Source organism: Narcine bancroftii, chromosome 7, assembly GCF_036971445.1.
Source record: "Narcine bancroftii isolate sNarBan1 chromosome 7, sNarBan1.hap1, whole genome shotgun sequence".
Classification (NCBI taxonomy): Eukaryota; Metazoa; Chordata; class Chondrichthyes; order Torpediniformes; family Narcinidae; genus Narcine; species Narcine bancroftii.
This window is the reverse complement of record NC_091475.1, coordinates 1683012-1707279: the sequence shown is the minus strand read 5'-3', so window position 1 is coordinate 1707279 and position 24268 is coordinate 1683012. Positions and strand designations below refer to the sequence as shown.

The window sequence follows — 24268 nt, the reverse complement described above, 5'->3', positions numbered from 1 at the left end:
AGATAGACTGTACAACAGGCTTTAATCCACAAAGACTTCCTCAGAGCCAGGCTGGCTGTGGCTGCAGCAACTCTGAGTAAGGCCTCGGGAGGCCGGCGCAAGCTTATATCCCGGAGGGTGATTGACACCCGACTGGGTGGGGCTTGATCCATTCAGGCTAACTGATTGACAGCCAGCCAGGTGTTGTCCTGTCCCCTTATGCTCCTGCAGGTGGAGGTTGCCCCCTGCAGTGGGCCGGTGGTGTACCACAAAAGCCGAAAAATCTGATAAATAGATTTTATTAAATAAAATGAAAATATTTCACAATTATTAATTTTGAATCAAACTCATTCCAAGTAAATCAGTAAATCATATCAGCAAAATGCCAACAAACATTTCAGGTGCATTCTTCATTCTCAATTAATTTTCACTTTTATTGTTTAGAATGAAATGCATCAGATGAAAATATCAGAAGGAATGAAAAAGAAAATTCCACATAACCATTTTTCAGGACAGAAACAGGCCAGTTTGGCCCTACTAGTCCATGCCAAACATCTTCTCCCACCTCGTCCCACATTTGGCCCATAACCCTCCACACCTCTCCCGTCCATATGCCTATCCAACCTTTCCTTGAATATTAACATCGATCTCGCTTCTACCATTACTGCCGGAAGTTCATTCCATACCCCCACCACCCTTTGCATGAAGAAATCCCCTCTTATGTTTCCCTTAAACTTTTCCCCTTTTAATCTCAATCCATGCACTCTTCTTTGAATCTCCCCCACTCTCAGTGGAAAAAGGCTGTCCACATTGTCCCCCTTATAGTTTTGAAGACCTCTATCAAATCAGCCCTCAATCTTCTAAGCACCAGGGAATAAAGTCCCAGCCTGTTCAATTGTTCCCTGTAACTCCAACCCTTAGCAGAATCTGTGGAAAGAAGCAGTTAATGTTTCAGAACTGAGGCAGGGTGAAACTCCAGGTAGTGCAATTAACAGAAAAAAATTGGAGGGAAAATGGTGGAACAAGGGCACTTTTCTGGCAGCGTAAAATAATGAGGCTGTTAATCTTCTTTACCCGTGTTATGTGCTGCTAATGTTGTAAAGTCTAGGTAATGTTGGACTCTCTGGATCGAACCCAGCAGGCCAGGCCACACAAAGAAAAAGGGGCCAAAGGGGTGGGAAAATGACCAGTTCGGAGAGAAACAAGTCACCTATTAATACCTCAGGCTACAATGTACCCAGATGGACTGTGAGACTGATACCTCTTGCTACTTTCCCCCTTATTATATAACCTGACCAGCAGACACAGACTTTACAATATATACCTCTCATTAAACAGATATGGGAGCTGAGCTCCCCTTTCGCAGCCACAACATTTCCTGCCTATCTTCTCTCCTCCCCCTGTTCTGATGAAGGGGCTCTGCCCTGCAACACTGACCGTTTCTCTCTCCACAGACATGCTCCTGCTGAGCATTTTCAGCCATTTGATTTTAGTTCAGATTTCCTGTGTCTGCAGTTTCTTGCACTGCAGGAGAAAATACACATGCGTGGGTGAACAAACATTTTAAACCCCACCCCAAAACTGAAAGACCTGTCCACTATTTGTTTATACTTCATCTATAAAAAGGCAAAATGTTTAAAAGTGACAGAGTTTTTTTTAAAAATCTCTGAATAGCTCAAAACAACAAAGAAAGACCAGAATCTAGAATTTTGGATGTGAGCATTTTTGCATCTTTATGTCTAACACAGGTCAGGCCTACAACAGGAAAAATTGAATAATAACAGTGGTCTCAAAACAAGTTTCTGATTTCCAGAATTAATGTTTGAGGGCCTTAATGATTAGCAACAAAATTGGCATCATTAGGGCCAATGGTTCAGGACGATGGTTTTTGCCAAGTTTCTTCAAATTTAGAATTAGGTTCCTCCTTGAAATCATTGATTTTTTATTTACTTAAACAGCACATTTGTTGCTGATACATAAACAAACGTTAGACATTTTCTCATTGGAGAGGGTGGAGCAAAAAATTCACGAGATTATTGGTAGGACTGGAGGGCTTGAGTCATGAATGTGGGCCGGGGCGACCGTACGAACGTGGACCGGGGCGACTGTTTTCTCTGAAGCAAAGGAGGTGGCCAGGTGGCCTGAAAAAGGTTTAGAAAATAATCAGGGACAAAGATAGCGTCAATGGTCAGCCTTTTCCCCAGGAGACAGGAGTCCAACCTGCACAGCATAGGTTTAAGGTGGGGAGGGGGGGGGGAAAGAGATAGAAAAGAGACCCAAAGGGCAACTCCCCCTCCCCCCACAAATAGACAGAGGCTGGTGAGTATATGGAATGAACTACCAGTATAAGTGTATGGGTCGGAACAGTCATGCAAGGGTCATTTGATTGGATCCATAGGTAGGAAAGTTCAGAGAGACAGGGACCAAAATGCAGGCAGATGGGACGAGCTCTGATAGGCACCTTGTTCAGCATGGAGGAGGAGTTGGGCCAAAGGACCCGCTTTAATTCTGCAAAACTCTCCGTCTCTAGAGCAGCAGGTAACCAGCAGGAACTATTTTATCAGCTGTTCTGCAACCAACTACCCAATCTGTATTTTTGCACTGGTTCTCTTGTACAATCCAATAAGCAGCGAATTGGGATAAATTAACAGGAGAGACATATCAGAGGGTCATTGGAAAAAAAAGCCTTTGAAAAGAGAGGCAGCTTGATATTTCAGGTGTTAAACATCCAAGGCTTGATTTATTCTTTTGCTTAAGTAACTAGGAAGACTGCAAGACGTATACCACCTTGTAATGAATGCTTCATTACAGAAGTTCGTAATAAATACGAGGCTTCTTCGTTTCAGCACGAAACTGTTCCACCTTCAATCCAACCCGAAAAAGAATTGCTTCATCCCACCATTTACTCATAATCTGGAAGGAAGGATTAGAATTATTATTGTAACGTGATAATTTTACTACAAAGAAGACCCAAAGATCAAAATAACAGTAGTTCAGCTTCAGGTAAAGTCAGCCAGGTAATACAATCCAGTCACATGCACCTCTTATAACTACTGTATCAGAGCAAAATATTGTCCCATTGAACCGGTTCATGACAAAAGGAAAGCAAACATCTCAGGGAAAGCAAAGGACATTACCTGAAGGTTAATGGGTAGACCAGAGGAGCTGTATCCAACAGGAACCACAAGAGAGGGGATTCCTGTCAAATTTGCAAGCTGCATATATCTGAGACGGGGAAAGAAAATGAAAGAATCTGCATGTTAGAAGTAAAATTTATCATCGTGCAAGGTCAATAATGGATTTCATTTGCCTTTCTGTTCAGGGCACATCCTCCAAATCCAAACATGACTTCTCGATCCAAACATCAAAGTATAAACCTGGAATCTTTAGAGCAGAATTATGCCTATTTCCTACTGTTCTGTATATGGACAACTTCACATACATCCATACTGTTAGAGCATCATTGAAAGGGCTCCATTCCCTCCACATCCCAGACACCAAGACAGAAAACCAGCATACGGCTTCTACCAGGACCTTTAAATGTGGCCTTTAAACAATTCTCAATCCATGTCAATTACCCTCAATCATCGCTGCCATCAGATTCTGAAATGATCAATGAACTGAAGACACCATGTGACTTTGACTTTTCGTGAATTATTTTTCTTTATTGTTGTAAGGTGGTTTATATGAATGTTTGAACCATGTCGCTGCTGCGAAATAATAAACTCTGTGACTTATTCCTGACAATAAATTCTGATTTTGATCTTGTGTAGTCATTTATTAAATGCCTTTCAACAATCTCTACTAGTATATCCTGCTGGATAATTCTTCGAAACTTGTTTTAAATCTGTCAAACATTATTTCCCCTGATGTCAACTCTCCCCTTTCCATATGGTTTCCTCAGGCCCAATTACCACTTCCTTGAAGATGAATTCCAACATTTTGTCTGTCCAAGGTCTCATGGTCTCCCACACTGAGACCATCCGTAAATTGGAGGAACAGCTCCTCATCCCCTGCATCTGGATGGCATCAATATCGACCTCCATTTTCCATGAAACTCCCCCCACCCCCTCCTCCTGTCGCCTTTCACTCTGCTCTGCAATTCCTTATTCTTCTCTGCACAGGCCTTTTAAAATAGCAGTATTAGTTGTGTTACCTTCCTTTTCCCAGGCACTAATCAAGAACAGGGGATTTCAAACATCATCATTACTGCACACAATTTCTGGAGGGGCCGTGCACAAACGTCAGGTCATGCGCCATCCATGGGAGGTAAAGGGTAACCAGTGTTTTGGACCAGTGTCCTAAGTCAAGGTAGGACAATAACTGATTTAACAAAATTATTTGCTTGTTGTCTTCATTTCTCCCTCTTCCCCACTTTGACTTCGACTGTTCCCTCCCTATTACTCAATTGCGGAAGCCTAGAATACTTTATTATTCATTTCTTGACCATCTATTCTCAATCTCTTGCTCATTTGTACGCTTCTGAAACAGACAAGTTTTTGCTGGAAACCCTCTAGTTTGTGAATGAAAATATTGAGAGCAGATGAAAAAAAACATTGGTTTTGGGAGGGGGAGAACGTGACCTCTCTTTGTAAAGAAGAAAAAATACTCCATATTTTCAGCTTTTAAGTGTAATGACCCCTTTGTTAATTGCAGCCGGTTTATTAGCCAATTGGCTTCTTTAAATATCATGGTTTTTCCAATATTGCTACTTATTAATCCTTTTATTTACCTTACTGAGCTGAAAAGTGTATGAAGATTGCAGCAACCAGTGGTGAAGTCTGATGCTTTAGAAGGCGGAGCAGTGTTGGGTGTTGCTACAAATTGACAAAAATAGCAAAATAAAACAAGATTCACAAAATTGCCACAAATCAGTTACCTGCATAAAAATGGGTTGCAAATTTTTAAACAAGATTTCCATCAGAGAGTTTCGTTTGTTTTTTTTTTAAAAAGGGACACACAGCAATGGTTACAGACCCTTCCAGCCTAATAGCTCATGCTGCCCAATTAACCTACAACCCCTCAAAGTTTTGATGGATGGAGGAATCCAGAACACCCGGAGGAAACCCTCACAGACATGGGGAGAACCTACAAGCTCCTTACAGATAGCACAGGATTAAAACCATAGTCACTGGCGCTGTAATAAGTGTCGCACTAACCGCCATACTAACCGGGCCACCCCAAATTGCACAGAATGCTGTTCTATGGAGTATTCAGATTAGTTACTTGTCTATAAGAACTCCTTTACTACAGACGATTCTGAAATTCAGCCATCATTTTAGATCTCAAACATTAAAGACTATCGTCTCTATTGACGGTCTAAACTGGATTGAAATAGTTTTGCAAATCAACAATCAGGCAAACATTGCCCAGGGAGAATTATTGAGTCTTGTGAACTTATTGCTATCCTGAGATATCTCCCTATAGGCAATGAAACTGCAAAGATGCATCATTCAATATTTCATGTATTAATTAAACAATCAACTAAATATTGTTTTAAGCTACTGACAATTACTTAATTTCAATAGAATGTTTTTCTAGTGAGGGGAAAATTACAAGTGTTGCAATAGAGAAAAAGCCTTTGCCTTTATCACCAATACATTTTTATATTTCTCACTGCTACAAAGATTTGCTATCATTTACTCTTCTTACCAAATATACTCTTGGAGTTTACCATTTGAATGGTTTAGTTTCTCAAGCTCTCTTTTGAATCCAGATGCCTTTTATTGAGTTTGTGAATACAGGAGTCACCTTAAAGAATGTTGCAAGGCAGCTCCTGGATTCACTTAGAATATCCCAGGCCATTGGAATTCTAGAGATGACACGTTTCATTTTGGCCTACTGTCTTTACCTAAATTTGGTGCAGGTTGTGGGAAAATCCCAAACATTTCCATTTGTTTCAGTCTTTTATTGGCCATGATAAATATCCTCCATTATGCTCTCTATGCCAGTTCAATGGATAATAGCAATTTATTCTATTTAGGAGATCGTGTTATATGGCGAGCTCTCCACTGGCCACCGTGCCAGAGGTGCACCAAAGAAAAGGTACAAGGACTGCCTAAAGAAATCTCTTGGTGCCTGCCACATTGACCACCGCCAGTGGGCTGATATCGCCTCAAACCGTGGATCTTGGCGTCTCACAGTTTGGCGGGCAGCAACCTCCTTTGAAGAAGACCGCAGAGCCCACCTCACTGACAAAAGGCAAAGGAGGAAAAACCCAACACCCAACCAACCAATTTTCCCCTGCAACCGCTGCAATCGTGTCTGCCTGTCCCGCATCGGACTTGTCAGCCACAAACGAGCCTGCAGCTGACGTGGACTTTTACCCCCTCCATAAATCTTCGTCCGCAAAGCCAAGCCAAGAGAGAGCAATTTATAAGTGCTAATTGTTGATGTCAGGAAGGGAAATCCAGTAATTATTTGGGGTCAGAGGTGGAGAGGGTGAGCAAATTTAACTTCTTTGGGAGTCACCATCTCAGAGGATTTTCCCTGGACCCAATGCAGCAAAGACATCATGAAGAAAGCAAGTCAGTGCCTCTACTTCCTCAGGAGTTTGCAGAGGTTCGGTACCCTGGAAATTTTCTACAGAGGTGTGGTGGAAAGTGTTCTGACGGGCTGCAACAGGGAACGCTGCTGTCAGAAAGCAGCAGCGATCATCATAGATCCACATCACTCAGCACCCGCTCTGTTCTCACTGCTGCCCTCAGGAAAGAGCCATCACACCCCCAGGTTCAGGAACAGCTGCTCCCCCTCCAACATCTGAGTTCTCAACAACAAACTTAATCAGGGACTCATCTAAGGACTCTCACTTTATTGATTTGTTTATTCTCTCTCTATTGCAGTTGTTTACATTCGTTATCCATTCACAATTTTTTATTTGTTTATATGTTTATACTGTGTACAGTTTATTTTTTGCACTTCCAGTTAGTGGTAATTCTGCCTTGCCCGCAGGAAAAAAAATCTCAGGGTTGTAATGTGATGTCATTATGTACTCTGACAATAAATCACATGGACAAGGTTAATTAAAGTTGCTTTTATCCACAACGTGTAACCCACAGAGTAGAAATGGAAAAACACAACCTTCCTCAACATTCTACCCAATATATTTACGAGATCAACTGGTTGGAAAGAACAGGTCCAATGGGTGTTAGCTCATAAATTCTGAGTTGGAGCACGAAAATCGATCATAAATATAAATTAAAAACATTGATGCAAAAGTGACTTAATAGGGACACTATTTGATTTGGACATTGGTATTTAATGTTACAAGAGAATAGTGTTTACCTGGTGTAATGATGCATTGCACATCCCTGAATATTTCTTTCAGGAAATGCATGGATCGCGATCGCTGTCGGGCAGCCTATGAGAACGGGAATGGCAGTCTTAGAGGTTCATCTTTTACTGGTGGAAAAATGGAGTTCAACAAAAAGATACAGAGGACAAATGGAATAGGTGTGGAGAGATAAACACAAAACACCCCCACCCCCCCATCAGATGACCCTTTCACCAAATCTCAGATCCATCCTGAAAAGCAACATACCGCATTTTTTTTTTTAAAAAGAGTGGCCTCCTTCGGTGTTGTAATAACTTAGATGCATGTAAAGATCACACATCTCAGATATCAATCACTCGGAGGGAATCAGGCTGTTCTCAAGCCTGTGGCTCTCCAAGAAAAGGGACTCCCAGACACTGGGTCAGGAAGCAAGGTGAAACCGGGACTTTAAGGATCAGATCAGTGACTAGAAAGCCATCTGAAGCAAGTCCTACGTGAAGCAGGACTCCACGGTCTTGGATTTGCTCAGGAATGTTCCCCTATGTCTACAACAGCACATGCCTCTGACGTTTTGCTCTAACCTACTCCTTCAGTGAAAGAATGTGCCACAGTAGCAAAAGACATAAATGGCACCGAAAAGTAACTGCAACCATCAGATATCATTACCCGGTCTGGGATCCTCTGTGCATTTGACCCACTGTCAACCTGCAAGGAATACCACCAGCTGTTTGGAGCACATGACACATCTCACACTATAATGACCAAATTCAATCACATGGTGCACAGAAGTATTACCCATCAAAATTTCTTGACATGGTTTTCTATCTTTTGAAATAATTTCTTCATATTTTACCCTTTCAGAGCCAATAGTTACACAGCCTCTGCCGCACTCATCCCTGTCAACCAAGCTGCTTACTTGAGTTAATTCCATTCATCTCTGTAAACCTTTCCTATACATATATTGTTCAACATCTTAAATGTTACCATTGTATTTCCCTCCACAGCTTCCTCTGGCAGTTCATTCCACTCCCCTTGTGGAAACACTGGCTCCTGCAGCCCTCTTTTAAACTTTTCCTCTCTCACCTTGAATCTAAGTCCTTTTATAGTTTTCGACTCTTCTATCCCAGAGGGGGAAAAAGGCTGCTTTTACATTCCTCCAGAAGGTCACTCCCTCCATTTCCTACATTCCAGGGAAAAATGTCCCAGCCTATGCAGCCTCTCCTTGTAACTCAGGTCCTCCAGTTAGAGTGACGTCCTTTCCTGCCCCTTTCCAGCTTACTGACATGCTTCCTATAGCTGGGTGACGAATAGCACACATCGTCCTGAACCACGAGGGCAAGCATGCAAACCACTTCATCACTCGATCTTCCCATGTTGCCGTTTCCAGAGAATTATGTACTTTACCTCTTGGACCCCTGTTCTGCATCACTTTCCAACCTGTGCATGTCCTATTCTGATTTAGCCGATCAAAGGGCAACACTTCTCATTTGCCCACGTTAAATTCCATTTGCCATTCTTCAACCTACTTTTCCAGTTGTTCTAGATCCTGGTGTAATCTTAGATAACCTTCTCTACACCCACATTTCATCCATATCATTAACTCAGAAGATGGCCAGCACTGAACCCTGCGATAAACTGGTGGCAGGGACCCAATCTGGAAAAAACAACCTTCCACTACTATCCTACCACCAACCCACATTGGTTTTTAATTTGGCTAGCTCACCCTGTGATCTAACCTTCCAGACTAGCTACCATGTGGGATCTTTTCAAAGGCCACACTACCATTCCTGTTAATATTCCCTTCAAGGCTCTTGGTTTTCTTCTGTCAGAAGAGCTTAGTAACTTTTAAAAAGATCTATGGTATTAACTGTCCTTTGAACAATCCATGCTAACATACCCTTCCTTCCTCTTGAGTTGTGGTGTTACAATTTGAAACCATTGAGACCATTTTAAATCAAAGAAATATTGTCAGTTCCACTCTTTCGCTACAGCTCTTTACAAGTCTGGATTGTACACCATCAGGCAAAAGAGATTGGTCATCTTTTTGCAGCTGCATTTGTAATTGCCAAGCCCAGTAAACACCTTGGCTGTGAACACAGGAGAGTGGAGGGGAAGCAAAATGTTCTTTGCACAAACTAGATTTATAGTTTACCTGGATGTAATCAGAACTTGTGATTTTTGATGCCAAAGCCATAGTTAGACGAGTATCTAGATTCTGGAAGAAAAATAGAGGATGACATAATTCGATACACTTCGATAAAAGCAAAATAAATAACATTGGTATTGTATGATAGTCCCAGCTTTATGAAAGCTCATCGAGTCATAATTCCCGAATATTAGTGAGAGAACCACATGCAATTATCACTCTAATTTCGAACAGCAGCATTGTAAACTTTAGTTGAGAATGTGATGTGTAAATCAAAGCTTTTGGGAAAAATTCAAACAGGATCATCTCTGTCTGGAGAGCAACATTTACATAAACTAAGTTTACATTTGCCTCTCAAAAATTCTCCTTTACAATACTTCTTCAAAAACAGGGCCCATGTGGGATAGTGAATCCTGATGGACTCCTTTCGCATGTGATTTTCACTCCATTTTCAGACTGGAAAACAAGTCCACTAATTCAACTGCACGAATCCAGCTGGCAGTTCAGACTGGAACTGCTGGCTTTCAGCACCTGAATCTTCAGTAAGTCTCCAAATTCTGTGCTTGCTCTGCCGAATGCAGAGTTTGGAGACTTACCAAGTGACAGACGCCGCCGCATCTGCCCTCAAGCTCTGCTGTTGGAAGAGACTGCGGGAACCCAGCTCTAAAAACTTAATTAAAAGCACTAAGGCAAAACAATTTTCAATTATTTCTAAATGTCTTGGGTGTTCTCTATGAACCACATTTTAAAAAATCATTTAGTAATTATTTTGTTAATCCTTTGGTTTAAACACCTCTTTGAAATTATTTTAAAATGTTATCCAAGTGCCATCAGATAGGACCACCAAAGCCTGTGAGGTATGTTCCAGGGAGAAAGGAGGAGGCCTCATTCTCCAACACCTGGTCAGGAGGAGGGAAGTCAGCCTTCCTTCAACTGGGCTGGAACCAGCAAAATCTGAAAGTGCCAAGATCACAGATCCTGCTAACACTTAACCAAGCCAAAGATGTTAAATGTGGCATAATATACTATAATTTACTTGATAAGACTTTCAAAGAAAATTGACAAGAAGGATCTATTCTTCTCTGCTTTCCTTGGGATCAAACTCACAGATGTTTGAAAAAGAATCATCTGTGCTGTGGAATGTGCTGGCAAAAGTGAAAGAGTGAGTTGGACAGAGTGAGCTGAATAACTCCCAACGAAATCTGTTATAGACACGTAAAGCTTTGCCAGTCTTCTTTCCCCATAATGTGTACACTATTAAAGACAGTACAATAGCCGAGGATTGTAGAGCAGACACCAGCAAGACAATCATACAACAAATTAAAAATAGAATAACATTGGAAGCAGGTCATTTTCTGAAAGCAACTCCAAGTTTTTAATTTTGGAAAAAGAGAAAAATATCAACTTTTACAACTTAGTTCAAGCAAGTAATTACACTGGACAATGAAGATTTTGCTTATTGATCACTGACGTGTGATCATGAAAATCACCATAAAACTTTCCTATCATTAACATTTTTTTAGATATAATCTATTTTTGTGATTTCCATTCATATTTTGCGTCTACTTCAAGCTGACAAAACCATGAAGTGCAACATGTTATTGAAAATTCATTTTCTGCATTCGCACTTGGACGTCTTCCCTGCTGATCTTGGTGCAGTCGGTGACGAACACGGTGAAAGGTTGCACCAGGACATTGCGACCACGGAAAAGCGGTATTGAGTCAACTGGAATCCATCAATGCTGGCCGACTACTGTTGGACACTGACATGAGGGGCATCAGATGCTGAGCACAAATGAAAAACAGCAGCAAAACATTTGAACTAACGCAATGTGTCAGCATCATTATGTGATTAAACAGCTAAATTCAATAAAAGTTAACTTAATGCTTCTCCAACTTCAATCGTGAACAAGAGAGGGAGGTGTTGCATTACTGTTAAAGAGAGTATGACAGTGGTGCTTTGGAAGGATATATTAGAGGGCTCGTCTTAAGAAGCATTTCAAGTAGAATTGAGGAGTGGGAAAGAAATAGTAACACTTATTGGGGTGTAATATAGTCTTCTAATGTGGAGAGGGAACTCGGGAATGGAAGTATTTTTGCCATTTTGGAAAATGGAAAGTGTCCCGTTCCACCCCCCCCCCCCCCCCACCCCCCACTATGATATGAATAAACCGAGGTTTTTCCCTAAGGGATTGAAAAATAAGTACTGTTGTTAAATTTCAGGATCGATTTCAAAACACAAGTCATCATTTGATAAAAACCACTAGAAAAACATGCTGATTTAGAACTTGCTTGCTGCTGGATTATAACACTTGCTGACAGGACAGAGAGCGATTAAAGACATCATGAAATGTAAAAAAAACTTTGAAACAGTTAACCAGTACCAGAAGTGAACTAATAAAATGGCATTTTGTTTCCACTAAAGAATTCAAGTTGGTGTTTTGAACCAAAGCAGGTCACTTACCATTTTGTCGTATTGATTATTAAAATCCATGTTCAGGGTCTGTTGGAACTCACTCAAAATAGAAATAAAGTGAGCAGTCTGGACTTCCTCCAACTCTGGGATGTGCACATCTACTATTGTTGCACCCAAGTTGGTCAGGTGCTGCACCGCTGCATTAAAGTGAGACAGGATCAACAACTTGGAGAGTACAGAATTAATGCCAGTACATCTTGTTTTTAGACCTATTTGCAAACACATTTTCACTTCTGGTGGCGACAGGGGGTTGGGAGCTGGGAGGCTTCCAGCATGAAGCACATTTAGGAGGACACAGGGAGAACTCAAGACAATGCTTCTACATCCCATTCCTCCCCGGAAGGGCAGCGTTTCTGCAAGTTGCTCTCAAAAGACTCTTAAGATTTGACAGCTATCATTTATAAATTAACAAATTGCAGTAATAACTATTTACTCAGTTGGGCAAACCTCACTGCTTCCCTCACTAAATCTCTTCAATTTTATTTGATTTTCTGTCAAGTTTCTTAAGATAATGTGCATCCCATACAATCTTGCCCCATCAGAAAATCAATCAAGGAACCACACAGGGTGCGGTTTATTTGCCCAGTTAACACAACAAATGGGAGAGGGGGGACTGTACCCTTCTGCCCCCTCCCCACCAACATCCCCTTCTACTTTGGTTCTAGTCGGTCTGTCTTTACCCCTCCATTCTCGTCTCATCAGATTCCAGCACTGCTAGGCTTGGTCTTCTAATCTCCCCACTCCACCCTGTGCACTTCATCTTCCTCCACTTGGTCCCTTTCTTTTACTTGCTCTCTTTCTCTGATATCTTCCAATCTACTGCCTCAGTCCATCAGGATTCACTATCCCACATGGGCCCTGTTTCACTATTTCACCCCTCCCACCCTGTCCTGTAGCTTCCTATTCTCGGTAAAGGGTTTCAGTTCAAGACCATTCCTTTCCTCCCACTCTTGTTGCTTAACCCATCAGGTTTCTCCAGCAGATTGTGTTCAGCTTCAGATTCCATCATCTACCCAGTGATATCTGCTCGCTGAGGCATGAATGGCAGGTTGACCTTGTGATCTGCTTTTCCCCCCCTCTCGTAAACTTTGGAATCTCAAGAGCACAACAGTCAAAGATCACCCACTAATCTGAAAACTAGATGGAATGCATCTTGTGTCCAAAGGCAGTCAATAAAATTAGAGTTCACAACAAGAATGAATCTTTGGGAAGTTGGAGGCATTTCTACAGGAGGCCAGAATCAAAGAGAACTAAATGTTGCAGGTTCAGATGGAGGGAGAAGATGAGATGCTAACTTTTCTCCTCTCACTCCCACCCAGACCTGCAGGGCCCAGTTTGTAGGCTGTGGCTCCTTGCTGATTATCAATCCCATCATACTGGACAATAGATTTTAAAATCTTTGTACCTGTCTGGCAAACATCCAAAACGTCAAAATCACAGTCCTGTAAAAATTAAAAGGGAATTTCAGAATTCGAAAATAGGATCCAACAAACAATAGAAACCACTGCAAAAATGGGAATCAGGGCACAGGTATTGCAAAGAGCAGTCAGAGCCACAGAGGTTGACTGCAAACCGAGGTCGAGCTGGAATCACTGGACTTGTAATTTCTGTCTCAGAGAGGTGGGAGACATACTGGGCACAAGGCAGGTTCCAAATCTTTCCTCAGATGAACATTCAGTAGGCCCAACGGAACACAAAGCTATGAAGTTAGATGCATGTTCCATCCTGTGCTTCCAAAACCCCAAACTGCAGCACCAATAGTTTACTAATTCCAGAAATGTTCGAATAATTTCCAGAACTGCTCCTTGGAATTGAAGCATGGTCAGAACATTTTTCTCCAGGTAACACCAGGGAACTGTTCTAATATTCCCTACTTTAATTGGGTTCAGTGACCCTGTATTGAAGGTTTCCCTCTGCAGAGAGCAGCTTACCTCTGTGCCTCACCCAAATACCCAGGTGCTATCCCAAGACAGGAGACTCACCTGCCAGACTCAGCAAATTAAAAACAGCCAAAAGTTACAAACAAGGATGAGTGTGGCCTAGGAACCAGTCAGAACCTTATGGGGAAACAGAACCACAGCTCTCCGCACTGCTCAGTCTTGCACCAGCCACACAAAGACTTCAGGTGCACAGCTAAATTGAGGGTTAAATGAGGGTCTGTCAGGGCTGGCCTTACCTGCCGGATTCCAAAAACAACCTCCCCACACAGACATCTAGAAGAATGTCCACAAAAACATTCAAGCGTGAAATGAAAGGCCAGCGTCTTGGAAATGGGAGAACGTCACTGGTATGATTTGTCCCACCAGATCAGGCCCAGGCCTGGGGTAATGGGGTGTCTGGAAGCTCCTTCCTACGCCACAGTCACTACATAGCTATTTGAGCACCGACTGAAAAAAAATTACAAACAACTTTAGGAGAAAATGTATTTACCATGAAGAACTTCCAATCTATTCCAAGTTTTATATTCTCCAGATCAGGATTTCCAATATTATCAAAATTCAATGAAGGCTGATGCAGACCTGAAAGAACAAAGTGAGAGCAGTCGCATCTAAATCCCCACAACTTCCAGTAAAATGGTTCTATGGTCCAGAATGAGGAAGTGAAATAAACGACTAGATGATCTGATAAAATTATAGCAGACAATTACAAGAGCACTGTAAAAGTGTTTGTGCAGTTGATGCCCAACCATTAATTAAAAACATTCTCTTTGGTTTTAAACCTCTTCCTTTATAAACACAAGCCTCTTGACTCACCTTTAGGGACCTCCTTTACAACTTGCCCCTCAGTCTTCAAGAATATACAATATATAGAAATCAAGGTCTCTCTATTCCCATGTTCTAAAATTATCGACAGAACACACACACTTTCTCTGATACTCTAAATTAATATTGTAAACAAATATTTCTAGTTCATTACAACACTTACTATAGGAGTAATTGGGGTCTGGGCCAGCCAGAACGGCATAAGCCAAAGCAGCATCTTTTACAGAGGTACAAATTGGACCTGAAACACAAATTATTCAGAGCATTAGCTTTGTCCAACAAAATAGAGAGTCATGGTTTCTCCTGTACTACTTTAGATTTTTTTTTAAAAAGAGTAAAAGCAGATTCAATAAGGAAGAGGATATTGGATTATTTAAGGATTCTGGACTGGAAATTAATTGACAATAAAGAAGTCACATTGTAAGTGGACTTTGATTATATCTGCACAAGGCACTGGGGACAAGCGAATGACCCTGTATTTTTTGCTTTCTGACTTGGTCTGGGATTATTTCGGGGAATTGACGGTGGCAGAATCAGGCAGAAATATCATTGGGTCAGGTCAGGTCTAAAAGGGAAGTGTTTGGATTTCTGTCCCTGGCCAGGACCTGTGTCAGAGAGCATTAAAATATGATCATTCTGAGAGGGTCCAATAACACGATCCAAGTTTCCAGGAGCCTAATAAGAGCAAAATACTTCACATCATGCACTTCCATCACAGTCTGCATTTCTAAGTCAGAAGTGGCTGGTCAAATTTCCACAGCATTAGTTCAATCCACAGATCATTTCCACTCCTTGTATAGTTTTGGAAAAACGTGTTAACCAACACGTTTTGTTTCTCATCCTTGAAATAATTAACAAGTTATAAACCAATGTAGTTACATTTAGTGTCTACTGTTTACAACTCTCAGAAGTTCATTATTAATGTTGCAGGCAAAGTACAATTTCAATATGACTTTGCATTGCGTAGAAACACAAATTTGGATTGGTTCAAACATTACAAATATTGGACTAGAAGGCAAATGGACAGCGAGTGGAAAAAGAGACGATCAGCCAAAACCACGTTTAATGTCAGAGCAGGTTTGATGGGCTGAACGAGCAAAATCCTTCTCCTGATTTTCTACATTTTTATTGGAAGAGATAACTGAAGAGTTTTCTTTGAAAAGATATTTACAACTTAAGTACCACTTAACCTCTGTAAACTCCAATTCTGTATATCAAAAATATATTTTAACCCATCATGTTTACTTCACATAACATGGTCATTTTTTATAGACATAAAAAGGGAAGAAAATTATGGATGCATCTGAAGTCTCATCTTACCCAAACTCACAGTAGAGTAAGAAAGAGGACGTGACCCATGGGAACTGATTCGACCAAAAGTCACTGAAAGTAAAATGAAGAAATCTGTTAACATTTCTATTTTATTAGTAATAATAGTTCAAATATTCTGAATACATGAGAACACAATTCCGGCCGGCCCGCCGCCCGGCCGGCCCATTAAACAGAGAAAGAATGAAGAAATATAAAGATCATCCCATTGTCAGTGAATCAGTAAAACACAAGGAGACGTGATAACGCCAGTGTTAAAATCTTTACAGAGGTTAAATGGCTGACCAGTATCAATCATAACCCTGTATTGGCACGAGTGAGGTACCTATATACTCTAAATTGGGCTGCCAGATTTTTAGGAAGGTGTTATATCCCTTCCTGAGATTGTATGTGACCTTTTCAAGTGGGAGGCAGCTGTTCATCTCCGAAGACCACCAGACTTAACAGAAGATCTTGGAAGTGAATAATCATTTACAATAGTGTAGCAATGCATTTTCTAAAGTGCAAATCAGCTAAAGTGACCACAAAGCAAAAAGTGCTGTGGATGTTCTGTCCTCCCAGATAAATCCCCAAATTAAAAAGCTATTGTTCCCACAGTAAGCTATTGTAAAGATAACAAGCTTGTATTTATAAATTGTCTCACTGCAGCCACAAAACGTTTCATTCTCCAGCTGAAACCGTCCATTCTGTTGAATAATAAACATCACTAAAAAGATACAGTGACATTGGGCAAGTAATCTAGAGACTGAAAACCATAAATCAAGAAACACAAGTTTTAAATTTCACTCTGGCAGTGACAGTCTCAGTAATAAGATTATCAGTAATGATAACAGAGGAATACTCAAATTGCATTAATCATCTAACTGGTTCTGTAATTCAGGGCCAGAAAGCTACCACCCTCACCCTGTTTGGCCTAAATCAGCTTTAATCCACAACATGTAGATTTTTTTAGCATCTCACCATCACCTCCCCAGGGACAATTAAGGTTGGACATTTATCTGCCCATAATCTCCCCCCCACCCCGCAAAAAAAGGGAAGAAAAATCTTTTCGTATAATTTCATTAAAGTCATCAATCCAAAATCTTAACTGTCTATTTACTCCACAGATGCTGCCAGAATTATTGAATATTTCCTACATCTTTTGCTTCATTTCAGATTTCCAACATCCAAAGACTTTTACTGGTTACTTGTTAAATCAACACAATGAGATTTTTTTGACCAAGCCTTTTTCTTCCACATTTGGAGTTCCTTTTTATAACAGCTTGTTTCACAATTCATTTTTATCCCAGTGATTTACCCTGTTATAGTTCAGTAGATCCCAGAGGCCAAAGAACCCTACAGATTCCATTCTGGAATGTGGGTACACAGGATACCTGAGCATTGTTTCCGTCCCCAAGTTCACCTTGTACTTACGCTCACCATAAAGGCAATGTCAGGAACCATTCAGATACTGAGACAGAAGGAGGTCATTTCGTCTAATGTTGCATTCAGAGATATCAACAATGCTACAGGTCAGAGTGAAATTTTTTTTTCACATCAATACAAGTACAGTATTTATCTAAATCACAGGGAATAATAAACAGCGAAGCAAAAAGAATACATAATATTTTTCCCCCAGCCTCCCCAAAAAGCAGGAAAGATAGAAGAAAGCCTGCCTGATAATCAAACATCCTTCATTGATTAGTTACATTTCAAATTTACATAATGATCTGGAACCTTAAATTAACTAAGCTGATTTGGAGTGAGGATGGTCTAGATAAAGTCGTAGCGATAAAATCCATATATGGTTTCCAAATTCTATCAAATTTTTCTGGTTGATTCTGTAAATGATATGTTATTTTCTCTAATGGTATACAATTTTGTAATTCCATTTGCATTTATTCAACCCCACATTATAGTCTAATTTCCACCATGCATTTCTTTTCTATTACTACCTTTAAAAATTTCTTCTGATAAATATCTAACTTCCAATCAAAAATATCTCCTAATAAAAATATTTGGGATCTTTCAAAACTTGCATCTTCCCAAAATTTTTCTACTTTTTCACATTGCCAAACTGCATGTAAAAAGGTTCCTAGGTCACGGTGAAATTCAATGATTGGATCCCAAGTTACAATTTTGCATTTGCTAAACAATTATTTAACTCATCTCTGTAAAGGAACTCTGATTAAACAAAAACACAAGCTATAGATAAGACCCAGAAATAGAGTGTGCAAACAGTTCCCAAACTTGGAAAGTTATTCCATGCAAGTATCTCTCATGTTCAGACCAAAACAACAATACCTTTCAGTCCCACTACACCACAGAACGACGCTGGAATCCGGACTGAACCTCCACCGTCACTCCCAATCGCCAATGGACAAAGGCCTTTAGAAATCAATAATGTTAACAGAGGTTTACTCCACATTGAGACATTGCAGCTTCTGGGCTGATTTGTGAACTGATTTGTTATGCATTAATATCAGAAAAAAGGTCCCACAAAATAGATCACAGGAATGGTAACAATTTAAATTTAAAACACCAAAGTTACTCCAAGATATGGAAAGTGACAAGAAAGCAGAGATAAAATGCAGAAACGTGATATCCAAAGAGAACTAAGACTACACACATGTACAAATCTAAAGTTCTCAAAAGCCTCTGCTGTCGTAAACTAAGGAACAAAGTACATCGGTTTTATTTGCCACATGTGCTGCACAAAAACAAGTGGAGTCTACACGCTTCAATGCAATTTTCGATTTATCACTTGAATCCAGGGATCTGGATTTGATCATTAAAATTATTTTGTCAGTATCTTCTGGCAGTACAAATAATTTACATCACTAGCACCAAGTCAAACAAATCTGAAATAAAACAGCTTTAACCTATCTATGAATTAACCAATCAACTGTGTCAAGATGGAAAACTAGAATTGATTTTAGCAGCTGTATGCTATTTCGAAGATTCAAAATGAGTTTGAGGTTTAAAATCACTGTTAATCTCTGCAATGAAATATTCTCAGGGACAGTAGATTATGTTAGGGAAAAGAGGAACTGCTTTATCGATGCATCAGCTGAATCTCTCGGTCCATGAAGCACACAGGAGAATTTTAGGCCAATCACTGGTGAGGAACTAATATTAGCTGGAGGGGTATTTTCAGGGCTTTGGGGCCTAAATGACAGCTAACTACCTTGAAACCAAGGGTCCCATGGACAGCACATTTCAGGAGCTGGTCAGCACATGGTTCAAATTTACAGTCAGCGAGAAACCGAGGTGAGAGTTGAAGAGAGGATCAGCCAGATGTCAGAGGCTGGAGGATGGTTAAGCAGCAAATTTGACCAAGGAGAGGTATTTGGGGAGGGGAGGGTGTGGGTTCACCTGCATCCCTCTCTCCTCCCCCTCCAAAGAGCATGACCAACAAATTTGGGGTGGGGTGGTTTGCAAAGAGCAAGAAAGCACTGGGAGAGGTTCCTGCCAAGAATGATGATGGGTTGTCCAGGTTGAGCACCTTTCACCAATCTTGGTGCATACCTCACTTTACAGAACATAGGAAATAGGAGCAGGAGTCTGTCATCTGGCCCCTTGAGCCTGCTCCACCATTCAAGGAGTTCACGGCCGATCTGATGATGGGCTCATCTCCACCTACCTGCACGCAGTTCTCCAGATGTGGCCTCACCAGGATCTTGTACAGTTACAGCATAGACTTTGCTTAATCAGAGGGGTCCATGCTATTTGAAGGCTTCACACGCGGGAATTTTCCCATGCGATATCACAATATGCAATACACACCATGTGATGTTCTCATTAAAAATGGTGCCAGGTATTACCACACCCTGAACAATTAAGCTCACCAGCTGCTACAGCTGCTCCGGACCCACTGGAACTTCCTCCAGGGAAATGTTGAGGATTGTAGGGGTTCCTGGCAACTCCATGATACCTGGATTAACAAATACAAAATACACTTCACATCAATGTTTTGTTTAAATGTATATTGCTGCATAATTTCTTTTCAACCTTGGGTCTCATGGTGTGGGCTTCCTTCCCCCACCCATTTGCCACTCATCTCGATGATTCAATAGGCATGTACATGCATGAAGATGCTGACTGACTTTGTTATACTAGCTACACCACCTACCAGAGTACAGCTTCGGCATTCAACATTTAGTATGCCCAGCTCCTTTTGATCCAAAGGAGTAATTGTGATCTGCTCCACTTTGTAATAGGGGCTGAATACCCCTTCTCCAAAAATCCTGAAAATGACATTTTTAGCACCGGCACGATGTCACAAGTGGAAATAATTTCAACACCTGACTTGCCCACGTGGGGCTCGGACGGGCTGTTGCCTTTTTGATTATTTTATTTATATTTTAAAATCGACATGAAATTCATTAATTACACAAAAGAAACGCAATCTTATTATTCAATGTTGATTTTGAGTAAGAAAAAAAAATCAAGAAAAAATAGAACAATCTCTCCCCCTCCCATCTATCCAGGGAAAAAAAGGAAATAGTCAATAGAATTGAAGAGAGAAAAGAAAGAGACAGAAAAAATAAAAGAGTTTAACTGGATTCATCAATCTCCTGCCAAGGGACAAATATCCAGACTTGCCTGGAATCCCAGGTGGTTCCCGGATGCAGGGGCCAAGGGCATCGTTAAGAATCTATGTGTTGAAGATACGGACTCCAAATTTTTAGAAAAACATGGTATTTTTCCAAAGGTTATTTTTCTGCAGTGGAATACAAGCATATATTTCTGCTTTCCAACGGGACACATCGAGATGGGAATCAAATTTCCAGGTAGCCGCTACATAGGTCTTACATCTGCCATATTTCCCAATAGAACAATTCTGGTATCTGTATCAATCGAATCTTAGTGATTTGTTCTGGGGAGATTTCCCAAATCTTCCCAGAAAAGCTTCACCTTGGAACATGAACAGGTTGAACACAAAAGGTTCCTGTTTCTTCGCCGCATCTAACACATTGATCTGATATTTCTGATATTACTTTGTCATTTTTGCAGCGTAAAATATAGTTGGTGCAAAACATTGTATCAGGCCAATCTATATCTTGCGTTAATAGAATTGGACATGCCGTCCCAACACAAGTCAGACCAGGTCTTTTCATCAATCAGTTTACCCAAATCTGTCTCCTTTGTCTAGATTTATATCACCCCTGTTTCGGATACCCATTTGAAGTAGGAAATACACTTTAAATACATTTCTCTGTAGTCCCCTTTCAAACCAGAGTCTTGACTTCACTGCAATGCGGTAAGGTCATCACTGGGCCCAATTTAAATAAGATCTTAATTGAAAATAGCATAAGATAGTATTACTAGTTACACCATATTTGGTTTTTAATTGATCAAATAACATTAATTGGCTCTGCTCATAACAATCCTCAATACATCTGATCCCTTTATGAGACCAGGTGTCCAGGATTTTATTATCCATTGTTAAAGGAATAAACCTATTTTTAGGTAGAGGTATTTTAGGAGATAGGCCCCCTTTAGTTCCAATTTGATGATTTATTTTATTCCAAATATTAATTATATGTTTTAATAAGGGGGCTTCTTTTACACCCAAAATTACTTTTGAATTCCATTTATATACAAATTCTTCTGCTGTCCTCTCTCCAACCTTATGCAGCTCTATTTTGGCCCAAGAAGGCTCATCTTCTCCTTCAAAGAGGGAGGAGACAAACTTCAGTTGGGCTGCCCAATAATGTTTCTAGACGTCTGGGAGCTTCAAACCTCCCATCTCATAGTCCCATGATAATTTATCAATGGAGGCTCTGGGTGGCTTACCCTTCCAGAGGAACTTCCTGATACTTCTGTTTAACTCTTGAAAAAACTTCTGAGGTAATAGAATCGGTAAAGACTGGATGAGACAGAGGGCTCTTGGCAACACATTCATTTTTATACAATTGACCCTGCCAACAAGTTATTGAGAGAATCATCCATTTACCAAGGTCTTTCCCAATTCTCTTAGGCAAGGGAAGATGGTTCAACTTATAAAAATTCTGTAAGTTACTACCTTTATCCCTAAATACTTTATACCATTTAGCAGCACTTAAATTGTGAATTTCTCTGAATTTGATTATAATTCATCCTGTGAGTGGCATAGTTTTGTTTTTATCCCAACTGACTTTACAACCCCAAACTATCCCATAACCCTCCAGTTTAGATGGCAGTTTTTATAATGACGTTGCTGGCTCTATCAGATATACCAGTACGTCATCAGCAAAAAAAATAATCATGTTCTTCCTGATTGACACAGAATCCTTTTGTATCTGGATCTTTTTGGATAGATTCTGCTAACAGCTCTATAGTGAGGATAAGGAAAGCTAGAGGTAATGGACAACCCTGTCTACTGGATCTGGATAATGGGAATGCTGATTAAATTTGCCCGTTAATAATCACTTTGGCTTTAGGCTCAGAATATAGAGCTTTAATCCAATTTATAAATGTTTGCCCTAACCCAAATTTTTCCCAGCACCAGAAATATATAATCCCATTCCAGTCTGCCAAAGGCTTTTTCTGCATCAATGGCCACAGCGACACTCAGATGAACTCTTGTTTGTGCCAGATGAATTCTGCTGAGCGACCTGCTTACATTATCTACAGATTGTCTCTGTTCGATCAGCATTAGTTAATTTTGGCAAATACTTTGCCAAGGCTTTGGGAATAATCTTATAGTCCAAATTCAGTAATGATATGGATCAATAAGATGACAGTTTCAATGGATCCCCATCTTTTTTAGGTATCAACATAATTACTGCCACTGAAAGGATTCCAGGAGGGCATGGGCTACAACCACCTGATCCAAAACCTCCTTAGAAAGAGAAGAGGCATTAAAAGATCTTAAAACAAATTTGGGGGAACCCATCCTCTCCCAGGGATTTATTAGTTTGCAATGAGGCCAATGCTTCCCTTATCTCTGCTTGAGTAAAGGGAGCATTTAGACCTCATTGTTCTTCTATATTTAAATTTGGAAGGTCCAATTGTGTCAGGAAATCATCTACTTTACCCTCAACTCCTAATGATTGCAATTTATATAATTTAACATAAAAATGTTTAAAAGGCTCATTAAAGCTCATGATTGTTTTGCTATAGTACAATAAAATTCTGCTTTATATATTCTTGGTTACTAATGCTGTCACAATAAGAATAAATGGTGTGTTTTATGACATATTCAGCTGCCTGGGCCCCAGGTTTTGGAATCCTCTCCCCATAAACTCTCTCTACCTCCGGATGACTATTTTTTTCTTTAAAGCCTACCGCTTCATCTGACCTTTGGCCATTTTCCCCTGCAATTCTTCGTACAGCTTTGTGTCAAATTTAATTTGACAAAGTTCCACAGTACCATTCCTCACAGTTCATTGGGCAGTTCTGCATGCCCACATTCAGTCGAATATTTGCTGTGCAGAATTGGAATTAAAATTGAAAATCAAAAAACCCTACAGATGTTAAAATAAACACTCAGCCGAACAAGCAGCTTTGCAGAATTGTGACAAATCTGTTTTTCGCTTTTGGAAGTAAACTACTGAAGCCAAAATTGTGTATAAATGATAATGTCCTCTTCACCTGTTGACATTACAGCCAGTTACACCCAGCCCAAGCTCGTGCATATTGGATACACCAATAATCATTGCTCCAGCCTCCCGTAATTTTCTGGTAACTGTGGCATCCTCAGTCTCTCGCTCCTCGCCAAGATAAGCAGTTCCCACTCGATGATAGTATGGAACCTAGACAAATGCAAATTATGTTAGCAGAGGAATGTTTAAAAGCACCAATTTATTGAAAACTGACATATTACAACAATAATACTGTGACCAGGTCTGACAAGCAAAACTTAGCAATGAGTACCCAAAAGCAAAATTATGATAACGAGTTGCCCACTGATCACCTTTCAAAACAAAAAGTTCAACCTTTGATCATTTGAACCAAATCAGAATCGCATTCAAAGTCCCAAAGCTCGAGGCTTCCGACATAGTTCACATTAACCCAAGGTTGTGCTCTAACTGAAATGATTCAAAAGGAAAAATATCCTTGGCACAACTTGGCTTCCCATTTATCTTAAACCTAATTTTAGACACCTCTACTGGGGGATACAAGTGCTGACATTTCACAAGTGGGCCTCTAACTTCTGGGGGCTGAAAACATCTCCTCACAACTCACTCTGGAGGGCCACAGGCCAGTTTCTCCCAGACAATGCCATCATTTCACCTGGAAATCATCCCTCTGCAACCTCTCTTCCTGCAGGTCCCACAAGCAAAGAGCTTGCTTCTACCTCCTGTCCAAGATTCAGAAGTAGGATTGCCCTGGCACAC

General features: G+C 40.5%; 1 protein-coding gene across 3 annotated transcripts in view; it reads right to left on the bottom strand.

The window, feature by feature from the left end:
- Window positions 1-262: 262 nt before the first annotated feature.
- Window positions 263-24268, bottom strand: part of LOC138738371 (uncharacterized) — a 63131-nt gene continuing 39125 nt past the window's right edge. For 2 of the 3 annotated variants that reach the window (XM_069888437.1, XM_069888436.1), the window contains exons 8-20: window positions 23523-23683; window positions 19793-19878; window positions 18249-18332; window positions 15957-16019; window positions 14800-14877; window positions 14305-14393; window positions 13280-13316; window positions 11863-12011; window positions 9405-9467; window positions 7264-7339; window positions 4712-4796; window positions 3117-3204; window positions 263-2892 (exon numbers count right to left, since the gene is read on the bottom strand). In XM_069888437.1, the coding sequence (XP_069744538.1) occupies window positions 2785-2892; window positions 3117-3204; window positions 4712-4796; window positions 7264-7339; window positions 9405-9467; window positions 11863-12011; window positions 13280-13316; window positions 14305-14393; window positions 14800-14877; window positions 15957-16019; window positions 18249-18332; window positions 19793-19878; window positions 23523-23683 (1167 nt within the window). In that variant the 3' untranslated portion in view covers window positions 263-2784. Of the gene's footprint in view, window positions 2893-3116; window positions 3205-4711; window positions 4797-7263; window positions 7340-9404; window positions 9468-10749; window positions 11184-11862; window positions 12012-13279; window positions 13317-14304; window positions 14394-14799; window positions 14878-15956; window positions 16020-18248; window positions 18333-19792; window positions 19879-23522; window positions 23684-24268 lie in introns of those variants that run through there. The other variant, XM_069888438.1, reaches the window with a different exon arrangement.